This window comes from Synchiropus splendidus, chromosome 14, assembly GCF_027744825.2.
Source record: "Synchiropus splendidus isolate RoL2022-P1 chromosome 14, RoL_Sspl_1.0, whole genome shotgun sequence".
Taxonomy (NCBI): Eukaryota; Metazoa; Chordata; class Actinopteri; order Syngnathiformes; family Callionymidae; genus Synchiropus; species Synchiropus splendidus.
The window spans coordinates 21,210,159-21,236,642 of NC_071347.1; the positions used below are offsets into that span (position 1 = coordinate 21,210,159).

General features: G+C 43.4%; 1 protein-coding gene across 8 annotated transcripts in view; it reads right to left on the reverse strand.

Moving 5' to 3' along the window:
• The window catches only part of LOC128771354 (uncharacterized), a 51,442-nt gene that overhangs the window by 11,267 nt on the left and 13,691 nt on the right, over nt 1-26,484 (reverse strand). For 2 of the 8 annotated variants that reach the window (XM_053886735.1, XM_053886734.1), the window contains exons 1-3: nt 19,504-25,770; nt 12,309-12,503; nt 852-919 (exon numbers count right to left, since the gene is read on the reverse strand). In XM_053886735.1, coding sequence (XP_053742710.1) covers nt 852-919; nt 12,309-12,503; nt 19,504-19,933 — 693 coding nt within the window. In that variant the 5' untranslated portion in view covers nt 19,934-25,770. Of the gene's footprint in view, nt 1-851; nt 25,771-26,484 lie in introns of those variants that run through there. The other 6 variants (XR_008416614.1, XR_008416613.1, XR_008416617.1 and 3 more) reach the window with 4 other exon arrangements.

The following is a 26,484-nucleotide window of genomic DNA, read 5'->3' on the forward strand; positions in this document are numbered from 1 at the left end:
GAAGAAAAGCATCGAACATGGAAAAGCAAAAATGAGATACGCGGCACCAGCAAACTACAAAACATTGCGTTCCACAATAACTAATAGATAAATAAATGAGCTGACGACCGATAATGTAATTTGAATAGTGAAACAAAAGAGTGCATTAAAAATGCATTCATAATGGAAGTGTATACGTGTCGCTCCTACGGAGCACTGCAACTCTTCAACAGCCTCTCATGACCACAGTCAATTATCTTGTAGCCTAAAAAGTTAGAAACTGCAGCCGAGCCCAGTGGGAGCTCGATATACGTCTGTGGTCTGGAGGTCGGTGCATAGGAGGACTTTAATAACATCTGCACATGTAATCAAATGCCTGGCGCACACAGAATTCCAGAGCCGCGGGCAGCTGGCGACGGGTGAAGGAGGAGGAGAGGTGGGAGGCGGCGGAGGAGGAGGGTGAGATTTGAGGTTACTAAGTGCACATGATACTGACACGACCGGGTCGAGGCGGCCGCTCAGAGTGAGCTGTGGTTTGGGTGGAGACAGGTACACAAGCAGGCTTTGGAGCATGTGACACGTGTCTGTATGGCTGAGTCTAACTTTCACATCACAAGTCGGAATGTATTCAGTCATTTCATTTAAACAACACATGGCAAACCCTCATCATTGGGGCGCACGTGCGGACCCCAACTCAGAGCTAAAAGCCACATGCAGTACAACTCAATCCTTTCTCAAGCTATTTACTCCCCAAGTGCACAAATACAATGGCCGGTCATAATGTTACGGCAGAGCAATACGTCACTATATGGAAAAATTTGGATGCTATGTTTAAGCTTCAATTTGAAAATGTCAAAACTAATGATACTTACAAGTTCACGGCAAACATTTGACAGCAGAAATGATGTCACTTGTTTATGTCCGCGGCAGAACTTCCCCCCTACGAGAAGGAGAGAAATGAGCGAGTGTTATGAACAACTGAGACCAGAGCTTGCTTTCTTGGACGACTTAAATATTCCACACACCACCACTGTGAAACAAAAGTCAATACATACAGTTCTCAGCTCCTCCAGCGCAGAAGCTGCTCCAACACCACGACGGTGCGGCATTAGCATTCAAAGGTTAAACAGGTTTGCATTCATTTAATCTCATTTGTCAACCTAACCCCAGAAGCTCAAACGTATGACAACGCCTTCAGTACAAACATCCAACCCAAACTCAGGCTGAAGAGAGCGGCACTGTAGCCGACGCGAGTTATTTATCCCTACATTGTAAAGCTCCGTTTGCCTTGGTAGTTGGCTTCTAGTTCCCTGATGAACATTTTGCTACATCGTGGAACCCTTGGAAGTGGGAATTGTTAGCTAGCGTCAATACTGGTGCTAACAAACAGTATGACTAAAGCCAGTATCATCCAGCTGCCGCCACAAATGGGCATACCTGTTTTCACATCCTCACTTCCATGGCGTAATACATCAACCTGGACTTTTGCGTCCTATACTGACGCCGTAGACCGCGCGTCACGTGAAAGAAAGATGGAGGCTGGTGTTAGGTGAGGCATGGGATGGCACTCCTTTCGTTCTTCATGTAACAACGTGTCAATGGCTGGCCATGGGAGTGAGCATGGCTTATTTACGCAAACCAGAACCAGGTTCACAGACCAGTTACATACGCCACCAATCCTGGTTTCAACATTGAGGTTACATTTAGGGTTTCTTACAGAGAGTGGGGCTTGGGTTAGGGCTGCACGCTGGAGTAGATTGTGCCTATTAACTGGCATAATCGCTGCTTGTAACCACAGCAGAAATGGCGACGTACCCATTTGCAAAGCGATACACGATTGGATCAATAATGAGCGACGGAAAAGCAGCAAAACAGAACTCCTATTTGGTCATGAATTCACAAACACTGCTGTCGTATTCTGTGTCTTTGGCAAAATGTTTGCGGCACTTGAGAGACAGTCGTTTCCACAAGCAGCCACAACTTCGCAAACACAATCATTGTATTGTATTATGGATGAAACATCCTTCTTCGAGGTACAATTTAGCAAGGGGAAAAAAATAAGCGTCTGTGGGCGTTGACATGAAGCAGCAACAGCAGTGACAGCTCCTCAACTCTGTTCTGTTCACTAATCAGCACAACCCACGGACTTGCCTGGTCAAGTAAACTCATTAGTGGAACATGAAACCCCCCGCACCCTCTTCAGCGGCTCCTCGCCTCCGCGATCGCCCCACACCGACGGACCAGCTCCAGCGCGGCTATGGCCCTGTCCACGATAACCCACTTGCACACACAGTTTTGGCAACGCTACTAAAAGCCTCCTGGTGTCATGCGCGTGGGTGAAGTGTGTTCATGTACTTGTGAACATAAGCGATCATCTGCACATGCGGCGCAGTATGTTCCTGTTCACACGTACGAGGGCACGTTGAGGGGCTCGATCAGGGGAAGCGTTTGACATCGCCCCAGTGTGGGCGTGCGATGTCAGAAGCAATGTGATGTTGGCGACTGTAATGAAATACAACAACAAGGACGGTCGAGTGGGATGGGAAATTCATCATCAGCGGCGGTCGGAGTGATGGGCTAACATGCCACATCCTGGTTGGAAGCCATCAACTCAACCTGCCGAGTCTGTAGGACTTCCATGCTGAGAAGAAGTGACTCTGAGTGGAGCAATTCTTGGGACAATTGAGACCACAGTTTTTTTCTAGCTTGTATATGCAAGACTATCATGGGATTCTGTGGCCAGATGAGACAATGACAGCAGAGTCACACCTCAGCGTAATAGTCATTTGTTCTAAGGCCTACAAAGACAGTTCAATGGTATGCATCATATGAAGGTTCTGGCCCTGAACCCAAGCACCAGAGGAAGATGCTTCCAATCACAGAGAGAGCAAAGGTAAACCCCGGTGATATTCGTATGAATGCTGGGTCATACAGTCATGCAGACAAAATTGATTTCGTCGTCAGCTATTGTTATGCTCAGCAAACCTTCCGATATCGATGTCCATACTACCTTAACCGGCGGATCCATGACTGTGACCTGCCTCTGCTGTAACTGACGGGGAACAGCACAACTCTGGTAACAGACACGTTGACCTGCAGCTGAAGTGTCAACCCTAAATCGCGTTCACAGACACGTCATGTTACCATAGTGCCAACATTGAACATTTCAAAAGCTTCACACAATACTTTATCCTAAGGGAAGCCTTTGAAAGTCCACGAGAGTCAAGAAGACAGACGTTTTTAGCTCGTAAATTGCTCTCTCTGTCTGCTCTCCATCCCCAAATTTTGAGTCTTCATGATCAACTGAATTTTGTATTTTTCCCCATCCCTGGTTGCGGCCAAACGTGTTGACCTTTTTCGGGTTAAATGTAGAAGCAGGTGTTGTAACGTTAGTGTGGGAGGCTGGTGAGGGGGGCTAATCTGCTAAAGAAGTCCCTGCCAATCAAAGAGCCCCATTCAGCAGCGGCTGCAGCTGACGGGTGATAATTCAGCACAAGGACGCTAATTGTAGCACGCGACGTGGCCTTGCCGGGCAGGGGGGACTTCATATATTGTTTAGAACATTTATAATCACAGTGCAGCCCCTTGGCCCAGTGCCAGCACATGTGTACTGTGTAACCCAATCCCTCCGGCCCACCGAGGGATTCATGTCTGAGCTGTGCACTCACTGCACTCTGTGTGTGTATGAAAGCCAGTACAGTACGCCGATGACTCATAAAGCCAGAGCAAGTATATGGCGCTGAAAGTACATACAACATGTATTCTAACTCTGCTGTACGCACTGAAATAACAGCGTATAGACGAGGGGTTTCATCTTGGCTGGTTGGACCACCTTAAAAAGAAGTTGCCCAGTCACATAAAAGGTCTGCAATTCCCATGATGTGCCGCAACAGTTACAGCTGCGAAACAGCTGATGGTATAAAGGAATAAGCGCTGTTATAAATCACTGTTATTCTGTTTGGGCCGCAACCCATCAAGCCAAACAGGAGTGAATAAGAACAATAGCCAGTAGGTTGTCAAAACTGCTTGAGAAGTTGGAACCAAAAGCTCTAATGAGAACACAAGACAGCGTGTCGTAAAGGAGGAGCTGCATATGACACAATGTTAAGGGTAAAATAGGCTCAGGCAGGACGGCCATTGAGCCAAGTGAAGCAATTCAGGGAGTACAGAATATAGGGAACCACCACACCTCGTGTCGAGTGTGCAAAACCCCTGGTGCCACTCGGAGATGTTGGCAAAATATCAATGTCAAACTGGGGATGACGTGAAAGCAGGGGAACTTCCACTACTCTGTTTTGGTCCTCATGTTGTAATACTTACGAAATTGACTTTACAACATCTATAAACCATTTAGGAGTCCCAGAAGAGCTCCTCAATAGGTTGGCTTGGGTTTCCCTGAGAGATGAGGTGGAGAGTTCAGTGAAACACCAGAAACTCAACTTTATTCACACGGAAAGAAACCATTTAAGGTCACCATAACCTCTGAGAGACGTCAAGCCGAAACCATGGCCCAGTCCCAACAGGTGGTGGAACAGTCGCTCCTTCAAAACCGGAGTCCCAACGAGGGAGCGATGAGAATAGCTCACAGTAAAATTGAATTAAACCAGATACAACAGGTTGCCACTGTGATACTGAGCTTAAGTATTTGACTTTCAGGTAGAATCAAGGCAGCTAGACCATCATTTTGGCTCATGTACGTTCAAGGAATGACTTGAAGAGCATATTTGTGACAAGTGGGAGTGGTTTTACAAATACATACTCTTAAACAGAGGTTTAAACCTGTGTCTAGTTTGTTTGGTGCAGCGCATTGTACTGTATCTTCATCTTCGCAGGTCACAAGCATTGTTCAAGGAGTGGAAAGTGAAAGTGACCCTTGAGATGAGTTTTAATAGTTTCAATAGTGAGATGTTTTGAGGCAAAGATAGAGATAAACAATGAGGTTCATGGCTGTGGTAAACAATGATACGAAGTGGTGTGACTGGGATGATCAAGACATGTTGGTTGGGGGTCTTGGACTTGCTGTGGCAGAGCTACGGCAAGTTCATAACAAGATTTTAAACTTAATTCATGTACGTAACCAAATGGAACATACAGCACATGGTAACTCAATGGGATGAGTGCCAGATATGCAGGTTTCATACGCTGCATGGTTGGACCTGGGGGCGAGGTTGGACCTGGTGCAACCTCACCCATTGGTTCTGCAGCGCTTGATCCTCGATGGGTATATCATGGTAAATGTATAGATGGGGTTCACTTAATCTTGAAATAGTGTTTTCAGTTCTATACAACAACAGGGTGTTTGTACATGAGGTAGGTATCGTCACATTTGTCTCCCGACAAACTATTGTTTGTTAGGTCTATTGCTTAAAGCCCCTTTGGTGGACCTCCAAAGCAAGCCACACCATCACTTAGCTGAGCACAACACAAACAGAGTGGGAGGAGCACAGAACGATTAAGAATATTCTGATAGTCGCACAGTTGCAGGCGAAACCTTTCAACGCGTCCAACTCCGAGTGGAACAATTTCTGCTGATCCAGCAATTTTTCTCTCTGACTAAATTGCCTTGGCAACAGCACGAGCCAGAGAGCCGGAGAAATATATGAGCGTTGGAAAAGGAAAGTGGAGTGGGCGCAGCGGAGCTTTTATCTGGAATATCGCTTTGCTTCACAGGTTCAGGGACCAGGGAATCTGTCCGGACTAAAGAACTAGCAGAGGCCTTTGTCAAATGTTTCATAGTAGTCTTTTTGTCATTTCAATATGTCCTTAGACGTCCAAAAACATACAAAAGGTTGAATGAAGACTTGTCAGTGTTGAGAGTGAGTGCATGGCTGTCAGCGTATACCAGTGCTGTGTTGCTAGAGTGACCTGTTGAGGTTGCTGCTCTCCAAACATAGCAGTGTAGCTGAGTCAAAGTAGACTGGTGAAGAACAAAACGATGTGTTGTCTTCCAAATAGGAAGAGAGCGACACCAGAGGTGAAGAAATGGGTCAGAAAAGTGATGGCAAACCATCCGGAAGACAAATCTCCTCATTCATTTGTAAAAGGATTCGAGCTTCCATGCCATTCTGCCCACTGAAGAATTCAAATTAAATGAGACTACGTTGTTAATATTCAAATGAAGGCAATAATAAAGGAACTTCAGATGGAGCAAATAAACATGGGACACAATGTGTGTAAAGAGATGTGTTTGTAGGTAGTTTGTACCACTGGACGAGTTCCAATATATCTCTTATTTAAATATTGAAATACAAGCATTAAATGGAAGTAGGTCCATTGGTTATCACTAAATTCACTAAATTGACTTTGAAGTGGTGAAAAATTATGAGGGATTTTTAGGACCAGCTGAGGTTTACAAAAGAACAATTGCTCAAAATGAGAACAATCACTGAACCAATCCTCACTTGCTCTCAGACCATATCTGTGTCGGGCCTCACTCTTTCATCCCCTGTTCATTCGCACTCGACCAGGGATGTGCAAACCAGCCCTCAAAGGGCTGTGGTGGCGCAGGTTGTTTCAAACACTCAAGCACATGCAGTTTAACCAATGAGGTGTCACCAGACTGAGCATCAACCGATCACAGCGTGAAGAGACCTGGCGGCTGCAGCGGCAGAAAAAAGTCTTCAGACACCCTTAAAATGTGAAAATGTATCTGAAGTATGATCATGAAATGATGAGGGGGAAAAAATCTTTTTTGGGAGGCTGTGTCATACTGACTCAAACGAATACACAAAACTAACATGTCAGTTCTCAACATTGTCAGTATAAAAGTCAACAAATAACAGATGTGTTGGAAACGGAATGAAAAAAATCTGTTATCCGTGCCAAATACAAACAGATGGATTGCTTCTCGGTAATAAAAATAGTTTGGTCCATCTGAGAAAAACACCTTCACCTTGACTCAGGACGCAGGAGTTGTGCGGGACATCTGCAGGAAGGTCTACATCATCCGTCACCCCCCGAAACGCTCCTCCACACCAATATTATGTCATTAGGACCACGCTCGGCGACTCCGGGGAGAGGCTGTGGTTCGCCGGATAAATGACTTGTGACACTCCCAGCTGACGTCCTGATTAACACACTGAGAATAAAAATGGCCGCCAACTCCTCAGTATTCAGCAGGGTCAGCAGGGACTAATAGATTCCATGGAGGGAGACGTTACACCGAGTCGTGTCTACTAGCATCACTTCACATCACATTCTTTTCAAATACCTGTAGAAGTTTAATGCCACGTTCGATGCAAAACTCCACACTTTTAAGTACTTTTTGAAACAGGATTTCAGGATTATTTCACTAAAGTTTCAATCTTTTTAATGACTTAAATCTAAGTTTAAGTTTAAATTCACTTTCTTTAGTTTTAACTAAATAAAATGAGTGTAACCACAACTCTGTTTCATGAAAGGTTGTTCTGATTCAGTAAATAGTGGTGTCAGACATGTGATTTTGTTTTCATATGTGGCTATTTTTATTGTGTTTCAAGGCTTCAACTTATGAAGGTGATTGTGATGTATGGTGCGGTTTATCTATTTAGTTGGGGTTCCCCAAAATTAAATTGTACTTCTGTTGTACCTGTTACATATTTATTTCAATATAACTGAACTACATGCGACGTTCAGCGAGTCAGTAGAATTCATTTAACCACCTTAAGTCAATTTTACCAAGTCTCGCTTTGACATTTTTACAAACCTGATACATCAGTAACATTTCAATTTTACAGATTTTTTTTTTTCTTATCACCAAAAATAATATATCCAATTAGGAATTATCTCTGTCTACAGTTAAGGAAGTGTGGTGGAGACTGGATGAGGATCAGCACTTCCAAATCTGAGAGCTCCTCTTCTTAAGGAGGAGGGGGAGCTAATGTGTCTCAGGTTTGAGGTCCAGTTTCAGTATGATAACGTTAAGCTTAGCTGGAGTTGCGGGAGGCTGGAGCCCATCTCAGCTGCTTCGGTGAGAGACCCCCTCGAACACAGTTTATCACAGGGTACGTTTAATAATCCTAATCCAATCTTTCTGAAGGTTGTGACCAAGAGAGGACGGTGGAAGAGACAAGACACTTTAGCCGCTGCTCCAAATGAAAGGCTGAGACGGTAGCACAGAGTGAGCTGCTCTAGTTCTGTCCAACTCAAAGGGGGTCCATGGAGGACTATCAGGAGAGATTAGCTCTCCCGGCCTGCCTGTTCAGCTCTCTCCCCCTCAGGAGAAATGTACCCGAGCAGGAAGATCTCTGGATCTCTTCTTGAAGTTCATTTAAGTATTGTTTCCCAAATGGGAACAAGCTCAGTGGCTTCAGGGTCAGAGGCCATAGCAGTGGAACGTCATCATTCATTCACTGCCTCAGCACATTTAAAATAAATTCCCAAACAGCATGTAATGATGTGATGCATATGTTCCTCATATCTTAAATATGTAAAACAATTAGTATTTCTTGAACTGGCTCTTCAAAGTGTCCAATCTGGGGGAACCAGGATCTAAACCCAACACTATGTCAAAGATGATAAATACATGTGTCTATATCGAAGTCACATTAGATGGTAAAACAGTGGAGTAACCATTATGACTAAGGCTCAGTTCTTAGGGCAAGTCCTCCATCACAACCCACAATGGTCACCCTCCCTCGACACATCAATGCTCCTCAAGTACTTTCTAGAAAACACATCCTCAAGCCTCATTGGTTATCTTCCTTCCATCCTTTTTCTTGGTCCCACACTGTCTCTGCTCTGCTCGTGTCCCAAACCGCCTGGGCTCTCTTAACTCCCAACCAACCAAAAACTGTCACCTCACATCTGGTCAATAAAAAAAGCAAAGCAAAATAATGTGCATACATGTTTGACCTTTGACTGTATTTTTCAGATCATGCAGGGAGGGAAGTTGTCGCCTTTGTTATCTGCAGTTCAACAGTCTTCATTCATTCACTGCCTTTCCCAACTGTAAAGGGTGAGAGCCAGAACACCGTGAGCAGGTCACCAGTCAATAGAAGCTATAGTCATTGCCATGCACATATCTATCAGGAAGAGGTTCACTCAAGTAAGCAAATGTTTTGTTGTTTAGCTGCTCTGTTTGTTTGTTGGTTGGTTAATTAAAAAGGCTAAATGGGCTGCAGGTTAGTTTTAAATCCCAGATGTCTGTAAATTACACTCCACCACTTGGTGCACAGTCAAATCCCCTAATGTGCCGTCTAATTTGTGAAATTACAACTAATAGTTGTGATGGTGAATATCTGATTGAAACAACGAAGATAGAAAACTGCGCAGAAATGACAATTCAAAGTGAACTTGATGAGTGAAGTAATTCAATAACAGCACGGGCGTGAAAATCCCATCTGTGAGTGTAAAGCTATAAAACAGAATAAAAGACGTGGACCGAGATTTAGAACCTGATCCAAAATCATTCACACATTTCACCCAAGCTCGCAGTAAATATTGACTTTAAATTTCAACATATTGAAATTGACAGCTTGTGTCCACCATTTAATTCAATTTCAGTTGAGGATTCAGTTTTGATTTGAGTAATGAAGCTATTAAGCAAATGTAGCTCAAGTACTTAGTTAGATTACTGATCATGTGATTACCGAACTCACTAGTTTTGTTTGCACATTTTGTTTGTGTTTTTTTCAAACAGAAAGAATCTTAACTGATGTGGCATTAAACACAAAATGAAAGAGCCATGAACATAATGTCCAACAGCAAAAATGTTGATGATATTGACTGGATTCAAAACCGCATTTATATAAAGAACAGTACTGTGTAGAATACGTGATACGTACTATATATTTACCTTGTACACACACACAAAAAAATGTGTGTAAATAACCTACATCAGTCAGCCAGTATTTGTGGCTCAAATGACCTTGAAGACCTTATTTTAACATTCACATTCAACTGCTTTGTTTTTTGTTTTTCTTTAGCACAATTCATGAATAAATCGGGGGTGCATTAACTTCGAAGCTCAGGTTGAAACTCACTTTTTCAAGATCAATTTCAAGGTCCAAGTTCAAGGACATTGTCAAGTTCGAATGTGGCCTGCAGGATCCATTTTACTGAGTTTGCAGCCAAAACACGAAAAACGGCTTGATTCTGTAGAAAATATTTAAAAAGATACTCGTGAAATTTTCCTAATGTGTATTTCATTTATATATTTATGAGGCAATAAAAGCTTAAAGGAAATTCATTTTAAAAACTATATTAAAAATAGACTCACACACACACACACACACACACTTTCACACACGGAAATATATGACGGCTGCAAGTACAAATAAAACATAACAGATTTAAGTATTTAATGTTTATGCTAAATTAATTAAGGAGACACCTCAACTGTGTTGGGTTATGAATGTCAATGTATGTGTGTGTGTGTGCGAGGGAGTGTGTGTGTCCTTGTGCTGCAACACTGCATCATGGCCGCTTCAGAACACAGAAACGTGTGATCGTGGGCTTCATCTAACACGACTAGTCCGGATTCATTTTTTCCCCGGAACCACCAGCTGAAGCTGTCCCACCAACAGCCCACCATCGGCCCACCAAAATGGTTTCCTGGGACCCCAGCCACCAAGGCCCGAGGGGCAGAGGAGTGTGGGAGCAGCCACAACCATGACAGACCACTGAGTCCACAGCAGTGAAGATTGATGCACAAATATTATTCTCATGTAGGTTATTTACACACATTTACCCACAGACACGGATATATTTATGCACACACAATTACAAGTGTGTCCGCACACTAACAATCGACAACTGTTTTCACCACAGAGTTTGAAAAACAACAAGTCTTCGTTTCAAAACAGCACGCGCGCATTGTTTGGGAAACTATAAAATGGAATTATTTAAACACGTATTGATCTAATGAGTTGGAAAGATATTTCTTTAAAATTAGGTCAGCAATGAAATATGGCTTCCTGATACTTAAAAACAGTGTAAAGCTCTGTTATTTCATTGCATTGTTCTTCATTTTTAAAGTTTAGTTCGACCAAAAAATACGTTTAACCTATTTTTTTTTGCATCTTTAAATCACCAGATACCTCAAACGCAATTTGGTTACAAGAACTATTTCAGTTCAACACATTTATCTCATTGCAGCGATTTGATTGTCAGTTGCATTTTTTAAAAAGCGCTTTCATAAATAAATTAGATTTTGATTACGGAGCTTTGGAAATTATTAGTTTGACTCAAAAATATGCATTTTCTGAATTTGCTTAAAAATGTTTTATCACAGGGAAAAGTTATGAATATTACTATGTATTTCAGATGTCAATATGCAAGCAGATTGAGAAGTATTATTTAAAATGTTTTTTTTTTCCCCAATCTCGTTTAAACATCAAGAACAAACTGATTTTCTTCACCAAAGAAACGTTAAAAGAAGAAAGCCCTCAAGACGCTTGAAGTTGATCCACAAAAGTCAATTTGAGGAATACATATTAACTGTATTTTCGCTTTTTAAATACTATTCTTAAACCGCAATCTCTGCAGAACGCATAGAACTGCTGTAGTTTTTAAAACTGTAGAAGTGGATTACGGAAGATTATTTGAGAAATGTTGCCTGAAAGAAATGTTCTGTGTAAAGCAAAAAACAAATATATATTTCCAAAAGTGTGTGAACAAGTGAACCGCTTCATTTGATTTTTTCATTTTCGTACGGCACACCAACCAAGAAAAGCAAATCCAGTTTACAGCAGGATAAGAACACAGATTGATGAACACAAGGCACAGATTTCCGCAATGATACCCTTCGAAAAGTTAGTAAAATGCTCAAGTCCTTGCAAAATGAGAAGACGTTTCTGTCCAACATAAACTGTGAGTTAATACACAAATGTATATCTCAACAAGTAAATTTAGATCAGATCAGGGGTCGGTCTATACCTTACGTAAGGGCACACTCAGCAAATCGTAGAAAAGTGCTCCATATTGTACATAATTTTCTTGAAAAAAATAAAGTCTAGCGCTTTCCTTTGCGTAAAGGGTTAACATTTATATTCAGAATGATAGTTCGACGCAGCTTGCGTCCCCTACGAAGCCCTCTGAATCATCCTAGGCCTTCTGGTTCCAAACCACAAACCGGGTTCACCCTTGCCTGTAAGTGGATGCATGTTGCTGCGGCCCGGATCCTCACAAATTTTGCCCAAACATGAAAGAAAGTTGTCGAAAAGTTGTTCCTACTAATTTAAGTTTGGATATTTGAGCATTTCTGATTCCGCCGGCGAAGTCTCGACGCGGAAACGCAAACCACTGAGCGAAATTTTTCGAATCAAAATGGTCACCGAGAGTATTCCACACTTATTCTTCAAGGATGCGAGCATCGGTAAGAAGTGGAGGAGGAAATAAGAAGGCCGTACCAATATATCTGCAGGGCGACGGCGGCGGAACTCCGATCGGGATGCAGAAGTCTGCATCTTTCCCACTTCTGGAGGCAAGAGCTGCTGGAGTTTCCCCTCGGAGGGCCGAGCCTCCCATTCTGCTCCAGACTCGCACCCTTCTCCGGTCAGAGTCCAAGTTCAAGTTCGCCGGCAGAATCCAGGGGCCGGCGAGGCCTGAAACAATAGGAGGCCATGAGGCTGTCTGTCTGGCTGTCTGTCTGTCTGTCTGTGAGCTCGTCTGAATGTTAGCAAACACACAAACAGTTGGTCTCATGCGAAAACAGCACAAGCAGTCCAGTCACGGCCGTGGAGACATGAATAATTCAGTACTCTATATGTTCCTCTCCCACATCTCCGACTACAATCAGATGCCTTTACTCGAAAATAAGTTCCAAACTAGTCAAGGTGCGACAGCGGCCCTCGGACGAACGCCAAAGTGGCCATTTCACTGCAAGAAAACCCATTTCTGAGGACCATATTTGGGTCTCCTTTGGGCTTTTTTAACATCTTTTGTCCACGTTTGGCACCTGTCCCAGAGAAAAGAGACCCGGTGAAGGAGGCGCAGAATGCTGATGAAGTCGGCGAGTGCTCATAACCCCCCCCGCCAAAAAAGGTCCAATTTCTCATCCAGCCGGGGCGAGAATGAAAACAAATATGACAGGAAACTTGTCGAAAAAGTGGAAATCCGAGCTGGAAACTTGTTGCCAGGTTTTGCAGAGCTGGAGTTGGAGGCAGAGGGTTAAAATCCAGCGAGTGTGTGTGAGTGTGTGTGAAAAAAAAAAAAAAAACGCTCTGGAAGGGCGGGCTATGGGGAGGCCCGCACGGTCGAAATAGCAGCAGCAGACTTTTTCTTTTCCTCTCTCTTTCCTCCCCTCGCAGAGCTGGAGTCTCCCCTTGTGCGTGTGGCTGCGGCAGAAGAGAAGGCGAAACGTGGAGAGAAAGAGTGAGGGAGTGAGGGAGTGAGAGAGAGGAGAGTTGGACTGCTGATGAAATGCAAGAACAGCGCGCCAACCGGCCACTTTTTCATTTGAGGGACCGTATTTGTAGTGGGAGGGAGGAAGGAAGGGAGGGCAGAGGAGTGAGAGATGGAGACACAGAAGGAGAGAGAGAGAGAGAGAGAGAGAGAGAGCAGGAGGGAGGGTGGAGAAATGTGGGAGGAGGAGGAATGACACAGAAATCCACTCCTCCGCTGTTGCGCAGACGCAGTGGGCGCCATGCTGGGACACACGGCGTCTGGATCAACTGGTGAAAGAAAGAAAGGATCTTTGAAATATGCAGAACTTGTGAGAGCGTTTTGAATGATTAACTTTATCCTCACACTCTCTCCACGTAAAAAAAAAAAAGCGTTAAATAAATAAAATCAAAAAGTCGACGCCCTCCTAAGCATCCCCCCCCTCCGCTCGCTATTCTGGCACAAACTCAAAAACGTCTGATAAGCATTTTTTTCCTTCGCTGCTTTTTCCTTGAGGAAAAACAGCTGCCCATGTAGCGACACATTCGGTTGGAGACGCTTAAAAAACAGGAAGTGTGAAGGTTTGAATCCCCCCGCGGACCTGCAATGTCGGAAGACCCTCGCCTGTCCACCATCTTAGCTCGTATCGATCACGTCTCTCTCGCCCCGTCCTCCTGCCTTTTTTCCGTTTGTGGCAGATTACTGTAACGCTATTGTACAAAGACTTCCTGCCTCCACTGGCTCTGGTTCTCCAGAAAAGTGCTTGTGGCTTCAAACTTTTGCAGCCCCCCCTCACGCGCTCTCTCACTCCCTCTCCCTTCCTCCTTCCCACAGTCGGCCTTGAACTTGAGGAACTCTGTGAGGAAAGAAAAGGAGGAAGGAGAGTTGTGAAGTAAGGAAGGATTTTTGATTTGGGTTGATAAAGTGCTGAGAATCAAAGAGGGGGAGGGGGGGCGACAACTTGAGCCAGAACAATGGAAGAAAAAGGGGATCGACTTTAACAACCCTCAATGTGTTAATAATAACAGCAGCTTTTTTTCTATTATTCTCATGCGTATTAGCTTCGGCTCACACGAATTCGTGTCCAAGATGGCTGCTGGAGTTTGTGCTCCAAAGCCGCCGCCCTCTTCCTCACCGACACACACACACACACACACACACACGCACAAGCTAGAACATCGACAAAACTCTGGTCTCATACTCGGCCATTTTGAAAACGCGACTGAAAACCACATGGCTAAAAACGGTGGAGGGAATAACACGATCGAAACGATAACGTTGGTCAGTCAATGAAAAACTGTCAGTAAAACACGAACCTTGTGCGTTTAAATAGAACAAAAAATAGACACGACCAAACAAGAAACGTAGCAAGGCTATCTGAGACGAGCATACTCTGCTTATCCAGTGTGAGAATGAATTAAAAAAAAAGAAAGATTTGGCCATCAAATTTCCCAATGAATATAAAATGGACAATGCGCCTGGATCTCGAAATTAAGCAGCACATTGGTAGCAGGTGAAGAACATGCCTCAGTATCCAAGGGGAAAGCAAAGGTGTTAAGTTATTTTCATGCGAGGACGTTTCATTCAGAATCCAAAAAACCACACTCGTACACTTTTCTGTGACGGTGAACCATTCGGCCATTCATCCATTTCATGTTTCACGAATCAATGTGCGTCTTGTCTCAAAATAATGTCCTATTTGATTGCTTCCAAACTAGAATGTTTTTTTTGCTGATGTTTGCTATTCAAATCTACGATCGGTTTTGTTGGCTTTGTCCGAGGTGCATTTTTCAATAAATCAAAAAGGTTTCTTTTTTCCTACAGCAGACTCCAGACTGCGGTTCTGATGCGAGTCAGGGTCAGAAAACAGCTAACGTGCCGATAACACAACATCACCACAATTCCTCAAGACTGCTACGTATCGTGCAAAAATCTTGACTTCAGACAGCACAAAAGAAGAAAGCGATATGTTGGCATTTCCAGATTGGCTCAGGGTCTGTATTTTCTCCTTGTAGCTTTTTCCCACATCTTTCTGAACTTAGAAAAGATATCTAGTTCCAGTGACACCACACTATTGGTGAGAACTGTGAATACAGTCAGGTTTTTATTATTATAGAAACGTTCACGCGGTGTACAGAACTATATTTTACATGTCAGTAAAGACAACAGATGAGTGACTGAGAGGTCAAACACCTGTGTGGAGGACATTTACACTGATCAATTGTTACTTCAAATGAGACTGTTGGAATCACCATGTAAAGTATAGACACCAAAATCTTGTTCGCTGATGTAAAAGGTCCGTCATCACAGCGGATGTTATCTTGTCAAACGCTGTGTTGCCATCATTAAAGCAGTCAACATAAAGGACCTGTTTATTTGACCCAGCACGGCAAGCACTGCTATCATTAGCATGTGTGGCCATCAGCACAAACTAGACTTTTCGATCATTCTGGAATCACAGTTGACGCCGTCGCCTTGGGGAAGGAGAGACGAGTGTCGGGGGTTAGCGGAGCAGCGTCTCAGCGGGAGAAGCGAGCGGGCCATTTTTGATGATTTAAAAGTGAAAGAGATATTCCATTTCAAGATTCGGCCACACCGAACGGCCCCACTGTGGCAGCGCCACTTTAGAAGATGGGCCTGAACCAGATCGTTGCGCCGCAGAGGTTTTTATGAGCAAATAAAAAAGGGGAAATTCTGTGGCGACGCTTTCATGAGCAGAACCATTCAACGTGCACCTTTACTTCTACCAATGTAACTACTGTGTTGGAAACAAACAAGCACCCACGAGGGCAACAGGTGCTACTTGATCCAGCGGTCTCTAGCAGAGACCAGAACTGAGTCCGGGTCAAGACGTATATATGTTCAGACCGTAGGCAAGTTTCGCTGGTATGACTCATCGAGGTGGTCCAGACTAAGCCGTGCACGTGTCTAAACAACTTCTCTATTACAAGCGAGGCCTTTGAGGGCACCCCCCGCCACAGACAGGGGATAAAGGCCACGACCCTGGGGTCAAAAGCGTTACACGGGAGGACGAGCGGGCGCATTGAGCATTCAACGGCTGTTTGCTTTAAGAAGGTAAAGATTACCAACACATTAACTAATGCCCATTGAGGGACAGGGGGGTGCACTCATGGGACTGCGCTGCACATCATGTCTTATTAACACAGACTAACCTTTGACCCTGGCAGTCAAACTCAGGCAGTCAACTGTGACCGCCACTTTCTCCTCCGTCCTTGTCAAACACACACATGCTTCTCTTCGCAGCCTGTTAGCGGCTGGGGGTTTTATTGTCGAGTCGGTCAATCAGCTTTATTGACAGCACACTCACCAACAAATTTGACCTGATATAAATGCTTAGAGTGAAAGAAACGGTTGTCCAAGCTTCCATCAGAGTCGTGACTTTCAGAAATGTTGTTTCCTTATTACTTAATGCTTTCATTTATTCATCCATGATGAAATTGAATGTGAATTTCCACACCATCAGGACAATTCCAATCAACCTTCACTAGTCTGTTTAATACTCTTTATACTGAGAGAGAGCTGAAGACTGGGATCTTTACTCTGGTCTCTATGGTTTTATAGGAAGTTTTAAGCATCACCTGCCACACTGGGAACGATTGACGGTCACTCGCCCGTATCCTCGTGGCCCAGCCGGAGAACAACACTTTTCTCTTTTTTTAAACTTGTTTTTCGACATGAAGCCATGCAAGTACAAGTAAACATCGTATTTCTCCTCCACTTCTTGGATTGTATTCTACTCTCATTAACATAGTTACTAATGTTTTAGGAGAGAAAATACAAATTTAAAGACAACCTAAAAATGTAATTTTCAAAAAAGGTCATGTGACTGAGAAATAATACATGATATCAGTGCCGCCTGATTTGGCAAATTTGGTTCTGTATGTTGTTGTTCTTCTTAATAACTTAGATGAAAATGGACTGTTTGGTTTAATATTAGTTGGTAGAATGTAGAGCATATTTAAATAGACGTATATTGAGTGGTAATGGACCATTAACCTGTCCGCCGTGTCCCTCGTGTCCCGGCACAAGCTGGCAAACCCTGTCCAGGGAACAAGCGGTAGAATATGAAGCGAAAATTACAGCAATTGCATTGTATTAGTTGAGAACATCATGTATTTCATTTTCGACTCAAAGCATTTACAAAATCAAAATACATTCTTTAGAAAAAGACCAGTTCAGACGCAGAGCGTGTGTGTGTTTGGAAAAAAAGGCATGGTTAAAACATTGGCAAAAATCCGTATACTGTTTAGTATCACCATTTAGAAATCACAAAAATAAAATCTATAATTTCTTGATCACTACTATGCAATTTTCAAGTTGTTACTCACATTTTGCCTTCAGCAAAAGTTAATTTGTTATAATGACTGAGTCAACTTTGCGTTTATAAATGCACACGTGTAAAATGAAATCTAAATTATTAGAATATAGAATATAACTTTGTAACCGCTAATAATTTGGCGATATGAAAACATGCTGGCACACACGCGCACAGTTTTTCTACGTGCAACTACCTCATGAGTAAAATAAATTTAAGCATCGGACTCTGACTGACAGCCTGTGCGGCTATTTAAAAATACACATCGAGCGCACGCAACAAAAATATACCTTTTTAGCATCCAAAAGTGTGACGCAATTTGAAAAAATGTTAACTCTAACTTGGTTCTTCTACACGCAGGTCGACAGGAACTCACATGAGCAGACACACAGATGTGACTGTCACCCAGGTGGACATTTTTAAGATCAGACCTTTATGGCTCAAATCAAAGATGTATTTTTAAGTTGGATCCACGTGTTCGGCCAAGATTCATAAAATGGCGGCGAGAAACTTTTGGCCTCAAAATGGCGGACAGGACACGTGTGCAGCGTCACACACGTAGCTATGATGACGTTGGCAGCGTCAAACTCACCATCGTCATCTAGAAAGTAATGAAACTCTCTGATCCATCAGCAGAGAAACGTCGAGAAGCAAAGTGCTGTGTGTGTGTGTGTGTGTGTGTTAGCAGGTGAGGAGAGACTCGAGCTGGTCTCGGCCAACATGCTGCAGTTTGTGACTGATCTGTTCAGGAAACATCATGAGGGCACAGCTTAGCCATTTGTGTGAGTGTGTGTGTGTGTGTGTGTGTGTGTGTGTGTGTGTGCGTGTGTGTGAGCGAGAGAGAGAGAAAAAGACAGGGAGAGAGTGTGTGTGTCTTTTAATGTGATGTAAGTGTGAGACGCAAATGAAGTTCGGTTAAATAATAATTCACTATCTTCCATAATGAAAGGAAAAACAGTTGTCAGCTTTATTTTTAAATAATATACAGAGAAAATGTAAATAGAACATGTTTATGTTTATGAACATAATTATTATTTAAGTAGCTCATTGCCTGTTTTTTTACTTACTTACTTACTTTCATGTACTTAAATCTACTTGTCAGATACGATGAGAATGAATATGCTTCCTATTAAGTATTTCACCGGTGAAGTCAATAAACACAGTTCACCCCCTTCACCACATTCCCTCCCATATAATGAAAAAATTAAAATTAAAAAATAATATCCATTCTATTCATCAGTCTAAAATAAGATGTTGAATTTAATCTGAATTTAATACGAAAAGTCAAGACGCAAGTATAACAATAAATGCTAGCTTTAGGTACCTGAAGGCTTGAAAATTGCAAAATATATTACTTTTAAAATAAAAAGAAAAAAGGAAAATGTGTTAAATTACAGGGGTTGGACAAAATAATGGAAACACAGCTTTTTAGCTTGAAGGTGTTTCCATTATTTTGTCCAACCCCTGTAAATGCAAGTATGACAGCACAGTCACAGCAATGTCGTAAGGGTTAAAAGCGGATCGGCGACCTACCCCACCCTCTCCAAAAATGGTCAAAAAAGCCAGTTCTGATGGATAAAATGTGAATTCTGAGCTCATATTAAGTGACATAACGTGCTATTATTCAATATCACTGTTAAATAATGGTCTATGTTTGATTTTAAATGAGAATTATTCGACAGTTTGGGGAAAATGCAGATGTATCTGCCAAAATCTACACGATCCACCGAGATATACTGTAAATTTCTTTATTTGTTTTTCTTCTTCTGTCGTTCGTGTTTTCCCATCAGCAGATTACGTAACATGGTACGAGTCAACTGAACAAAGAGAGAATATTCTGGGTATCGTCATGTAAAAAAAGCACTAAAACTCGACAAAGAACTGACCTGGTTTCTCACAGAACTCTGATGACGAAGAAACAGGCAAAGTTTGAGCGACTCCCGGGATCTGACTGGATCCAACTCCCAAGTACTCTGACTGCACAAACTTTTTTTTCAAAGTGGGACGCACCCCGGCTGCACCAGCAACTGCTCCTGGCAGAACCAGAGCAGCCAAACTGAGTAACCAGAACCAGGGGTGGCGTCTGTGGCGGGAGGAGAGAACAGCAGCTCTGCATCGGATTATTCTGCAGCTCCAAATGGAGGAGACAAATTTCAAAATCAATGACCTAATAGGGCCTTGAACACTAAGGATTTGATGTATTATGTACTTTTGTGCCTTGAAAAAACATAGCAGCATGTTTCTTTCAAAGTATCTGAAAAGCATGCCATATCTGCACGCGCAGGACCAAGGCGTGGCTCGCTGGTACAGACTCATGATGCATCCCTGAACAATTATTCTTATACTATAAACGTTATGCTTAGAACTGGTGAGCTCACAGATTCGTCATTATGGCAACAAAAAAGCATCTTATTCATTGTTTCGCTTCCACATATTGATCTCTTGGGGTCACGTGGGGCAGGAGGCTGAGGACACCATAGGCAGAGTAGACAGACTCACACAGCTATGGACTCCACTCATCAGTTTACCTATCTGTTAGGCAGAGCTTACAGCAGCGGAAGAGGAGAGTACAGGTGCGGTGCAAAGGGTGGACAGTCAGGGTTGATCTGAGACGGAAGAGTAGCCACGAGAATGAAGCAGGACAGTTGTGCTCACTGCTGTGATGTATGGGGAAGCAAATTTAGAAGTGTGAGAGATGACACTGGGATCGAAAGGCCAAGATCAGCAAAGAGCACGTCAGAGGGACACGTGGAGTTCAGAGTCAAAGTCAGGGAGGCCATGGTTTGGACTGAGGAGAGGGGAGACAGTGACGGAGCAGGAATGCTGGAAAACAATAAGAGGACAGACCAAGAGGTTCATGGATGAGCTAAATGTGGACGCAAGGAAGCTAGGTGCGACTGGGGGATATGATCGAGAGAGGGTAAGCAGGAGCAGGCCGACTTGCTGCAGGTTTGTGGGCTTTGGGATGGAACACGTACAGAAATGGCTTCAATGCCACCACTCAATAATCCCACATTATGTTATGATTGTTATTGAGGAAAATAAAATAAAATCACAGACCCTTAACACATATGATTCCTCTCTAGTTTTCTTTGGGCCTGAGGTTTTCACTCTCCCCGAGTCTGGGGGAGGCTTCACCAGCGCTGCCCAGTCCTCGGTTGACCTCGGAGTAACTCAGAAAGTTGCCTTGATAAGGGAGTTGAGCAGCAAAGTTGAGCGGATAAACTAAACTTCAGAGTTATAAGCACTTGAGGGAAGTAAGTTAGAGAGAAATCCCTTAAGTGTGTTTCTGTTTATGCTCAAGTAAAGTATCCAACTCCAATGCATTTTTCAGTAACAGAAGAAAGTGACATCTTCTCTCTCTATATATTTATCTATAGTTTATATTCTATATGCGTATATATTTATACTCTTTTAAAAATAACTTCAACAAGTTATTTGAGCAGTAAGACTATTTATTCATCGATTTCTACTCCTCCAAGTTTCAGAGTTCACTTGAAACTATCGAAATCAAAATCATCACGTGGTTCTGATGTAATCAGCTGTGACTTCACATGTCGAGCATTTTTATCATTTTCATGAGATCCTTTATAGAAGAAGTCAGTCCTGTAATTCTAAAAGTTCGCTACTCTAGCACACTTTCTTAAGTGACACAAGGAGCGTTTGGTTCATACACCACATTTAAACTTGTCCGTGAGCAATTGTTGCGATGCACTGATCCACATCCAAACAAGCAATAGTTTCAGGAATATCTCCAACAAGCAACGGCCACTACGGTTGTGAGTCCGAACGTAGAATGAGCGTCTGCTCCTGCGAGGTTCTGATGCTGAAAACGCCGTCTGAACGCGTTGTACCGAGAGCACGTTTCACTAATACGATGTGAACACGAGCGTCCTCCAGTCCATGTAAACAGCAGGTCGAACTCACTCGCTGACAGAAGCAAAGCTAGCCATGTAGTCACGACACTCTGTGAAGGAAATTGGGGCGCAGCGGGGATATCTACAGAAGCTCAGGAGGACAACTGGCGTGCCGTAAGCAAGCAGAGTGAAAAAAACATATTTTTTTTAATCGTCTAAACACCTAATATATTTACGTAGACGCCTGCGTGCAGCTAAGCTTTCTACTCGTAGAATGAATTATTTGTGATAAGCCTTTCTCAGAGATCTCCAGCTCAAATGTTGCATACCAGATGAATTCAAGTATTCATGTACAAGGCAGTGGTCCAGATCCAGTAACTCAAGACTCTGATGGGCAATTTTGCAGACAGTCCTAGGAATAGGTTCAAGTTTCTTGAGGTTTTGTTAAGTGGCAAACGTAGCTTGCTATCCCGCGATAAGAGAACGATAATTCAATTACAGAGACATGGCATTGTAAACAGTTCTGTATTGATGGCTGACGTCTCGTGAAGCTGCTTAAGAACGCTCATTCATTCATTCACGTGATGAACAAAAACGGCTCAAAATAAAACACAGGCTACATGATTTGCTTTTTACAACACTTCTACACTTCTTCAGATTTTCATGACTCTTAATTTAACCTTAATCTAAGCTCCCACTCATGGGAAAAAGACCATGCAGTAACAACAATGTAATACCATAATAATAACCTGATAATAAGTTTCACGATTTATCAATATTTTACTTTTACTTTTCATATGTGAATCAAGCATCACTGAGAAACTTAACATTGAGACACTAGTAGAGGGAAATAGATACACACACATATCTGTTCTGACCCGAAACAATGACAGGAAATAATCCATATTTGTCTGTTCCAGACCAACGATACACAGACCACTTTCCCCGACTCGGGGGGGAAAAAAACCCCAACACAGATAGACCCCTCCTTACACACAGAGGGTGGCGGGGGCTTGGGGCGCAAGGCGGCGTAGGGGAGTGAGTCAAACATGGACACCAAGGATAACCTGAGTGGGAGGAAATTCAGTGAGCACGCTACTCTGGCTGGAGGATGGTCCGGCGCGTATGGCCTCAGAGGAGTGTCACGGCAGCGAGTGGGAGGTAACCTGAAAAGGTGCCTGGAGTTCTGGCGGTGAGTGGCGGAGGAGAAAGGCAGCATCCAAACTGTCTCCAAATATTATGGAATCATATAATATTAGAGCAAAATGTCGGTGTCAGTATCGTCATTTTCTTTCATAGTTGTTCATTCATAAAGCGCTCTACACTTTATACATTTTCCAAGGTCAATGTCAATTTTTCAGTTGAGGGCGGGGGGTTGAATGACCATTCGCAAAGGGATTGGACAGCAGCACTGAGACAGCAGGTACCAATCAAAGTCACCTATGTTTTTAACGGTAGAAATAAATCTGGATTAGCTGGTGCTTAACAGGGAGGGTGCGTAACAAGCCTCTGTTCTGGCCATCGTTTCTCTTCACCAGGCTAAAGGTGTTGACAGCCTGTGGGAAACCGCTATACGTCAGCTCCTGACCCTTCACACCAGCTCTCAGAGTCCTGGGTCAACGAGAGGACACGGGAGGGCAACGAGAAGTCAATCGTATCCTCCCCTTCCCCTGCTGGCCCGTGTGCGGTGACAGTAAGACGAGCTTTCCAAAGTCCACACTTGTTTGGCCTCTCGAGCAAGGCATCTGGGGTGTTCCAAGAGTTTCAAAGGAATTGCTGACACTGCCGTTACTATGCCTGTACTTGCTTTGATCTCAGCACTCAGTCCATATCTCTCAGCACTGTTATCTGCTTCTCGCGTCTTCATCAAATCTGCACAGATTTTGCACAATATCACAACTTCTAAGCCATATACGTGGAGAAAGAAGAGCCACTTCAAAATAGTTTCCACAAACCTATCTTGGTACGTGGCATGTCTTCATGAACCTTTCTACATATCGTTGTCCTTTGAAATCAGTCATACCCAAACTAAGTGGAGAAGAAGATTTCTGCCCCTCCATTTCGTCCGCAGTTGAGATGCCACTAAAAACAAAGTTATATATGTAGTGAAGCTGCTGAAGAACGCTCATTCATTCATTCATTCATTCATTCACGTGACGAACAAAAACGGCTACAAATGAGCATGAGAGTTTTCTCAAAATAAAACAGACAAACAAGACCATGCAGTAACAACAATGTAATACCATAATAATAACCCCATACCCAAACTAAGTGGAGAAGAAGGTTTCTGCCCCTCCATTTCGTCCGCAGTTGAGATGCCACTAAAAACAAAGTTATATATGTAGTGAAGCTGCTGAAGAACACTCATTCATTCATTCATTCACGTGACGAACAAAAACGGCTACAAATGAGCATGGTTTTCTCAAAATAAAACACAGAGTATATGGTTTGCTTTTTACAACACTTCTTCAGATTTTCATGACTCTTAATTTAACCTTAGTCTAAGCTCCCACTCACGGGAAAAAGACCATGCAGTAACAACAATGTAATACCATAATAATAACCCCATACCCAAACTAAGTGGAGAAGAAGGTTTCTGCCCCTCCATGTCGCCCCCAGTTGAGATGCCACTAAAAACAAAGTTATATACGTATGAAAAAAGATTTGGCCCATACAGACAGCATGAACGTTGCCCCTGACACAGACCTTCTTTTGAGTTGTCTGTTGAACCAGTAACATCATTACGGCTTTGAGATGGAAGAGAGAACAGACTGATTAAAAAGGCCGACTCTGTTCTGAGACGCTGGCTCAACTGAGTGGCGCATCGAGTGAATGCATGGCAACATGTCACGGCCTCTTCACTAGACTTGAGCAACACTGAGCAACACCAGTGGTGGGCGAGGATAAAACGAAATTTAACGTGTGTGAAAAATGGTAGTTACGGGAAATTAATTTGTTTAAAAAAAAAAAAAAAAAGCATCTCCAGATACGAGTTGACCACAAGGCAAAAATATCACAACGCAATTTTTAAACTTTAAAATTATGGTTTCAATTTTATCACAATCTCACATGTATTTTTGAGCCTAGAGGGCCAGTTTCTATGCATAAAATAGAAGAAAAGAAAAAAAGCAAACTTGGCAAAAGATAAGCATTAGCACTCGTGCAACAAAAGAGGCGTCTTTCAATAAGTGTGGAACTTGGTAAAGGTATCATGAAGACATGACTTTTTGCTTTCTGCAACACAGTCCCTTTTACAGGATTTAAGTGCATCAGAACACCAAATAGCTTACTGAAACGGGTGCATGAGCAAAGCTCTGTAGAGTACAGACTGTGACCTAAATGATCCATATCATCTCCTCCTCCTCAGGCAGCACGTTCTTAACATATGTCCTGGTACTGCCTACTGGTTAATGCATACAGTGTTCACTCCTTTATCCTTGGGGTTCTATTCCAGGACCCACATCGAAGCACCATGATGGAAGGAAGTAACAGCACCGTATTGTAATCCCAGTCAGAGTGGGTTGCATAGATATGTTTCAGCTGATCAAAGACGACGTGTCGGGTCAGGTGGATATCATCAAATCATTAGTGTCAACTCTAGAGTTTCTTCTGTTAAAAGTAAAACTTCTGAAGGTCTGAACGACCCTCGCTGCCTACCTGGCTGCCTACTGTATGGCACCTGTCAATGCACAGAGTCCGCGGAATATAGCGAGCGAACGCTGTCGTGGGTCTCGGGTGCAGTCGTGAGCGAGTATTTGACAAGTGCGTGTGCTGACCATCTCTCACGCCACACTAGTGTGCCAAGGGACACTGGTAAAAAAAAAACACTGCTGCAGGAACTTGACTGCCATCGTAACATCACATAACTTAAGCTTAGCTTAATTTTTGTCGCACAGTTGCCGCTTTAACATCACCATGGTACGGTCCATATTCAACACCCATCAGACTATTAAAGATTAAATACTGCATTTTCGGTTGCTCGGTTCATCCATTTATCGTCATTAAATAGTGCTTAAAACAAAACAAACACTGTGATGAATCACACTGTAGTTCTCAGATGGGAGTATTTACTCAGATAAGAGACACATTACATATTCACTGGAGTTTTAATGGGACACCTCAAGGCTAACAAATCTGCTGCACGACGGGGATGAGGGGTTAAAAGGCAGGAGGCACCAAAATTAGAGGGAGAGAAAAGAATCAGCTCACAGACTGATGTCAATTCTCTCTGTATAGACGGGAGGTGCTGGCACGGAACCAACCGCTAATGCCCCTTAAATGTCAACCACTACAGAAAGGAAGGGGGGCGGGGGGGGGGGGGGGGGGGGGGGGGGGTGCAGCACAAACGAGAGCGCATTCATATTTCAGGAAGACAGATGCTATAACGCACAATGTCGTGGAAGGAGTGCAGACGAGGACACGGGAGGCCACCAGAGAGACGACATGAAAGGGTGGAAATTATTAAGCAGGAGAAAGGATTGAGTTGTAGCTGTGATGGAAGCATCTGATGGTTGTCTCTATTCAGCAAAGTTCAGACCGGTTCTATCTCACTCACTCCCTCTGCAGATGAAAATCTGGCTAGTGTGGGTCAAGGGGGGTTGAGTTTGGTGTTGGGGGTGGGGTCGGACTGCTGGAGAGAGTGATCTTTTTTTCCAGCGGGGTGAAAGGCGGACGATCATGTGTGCAGAGCTCATGACAAAAGGGCCTTTTATGTGCAGCGTATGCAGATAGAGGAGGCTCCTTTGTGCACAGATGGAGATCCCATGCCTGGGTCTGCCTGCGGCGGAGAGGGGAGGGCTGGAGGAGGGTGCCGGCGAGGGGAGGGGTGTCTCTGGCACTAAGTGCCATCACTGTGTTGGATTGGGGGAGGGAGCAGGCAGCCTGGTCCTGCCAGGTTCATACATGCGGGAGGAGGAGCCACGAAGGCAGACTGGTCACTAGTGGTCCGACCCCAACAACACAGCAACAGGACTCGTAATAAGTGCTGGCGCCATGTGTGCTCAATTTCTT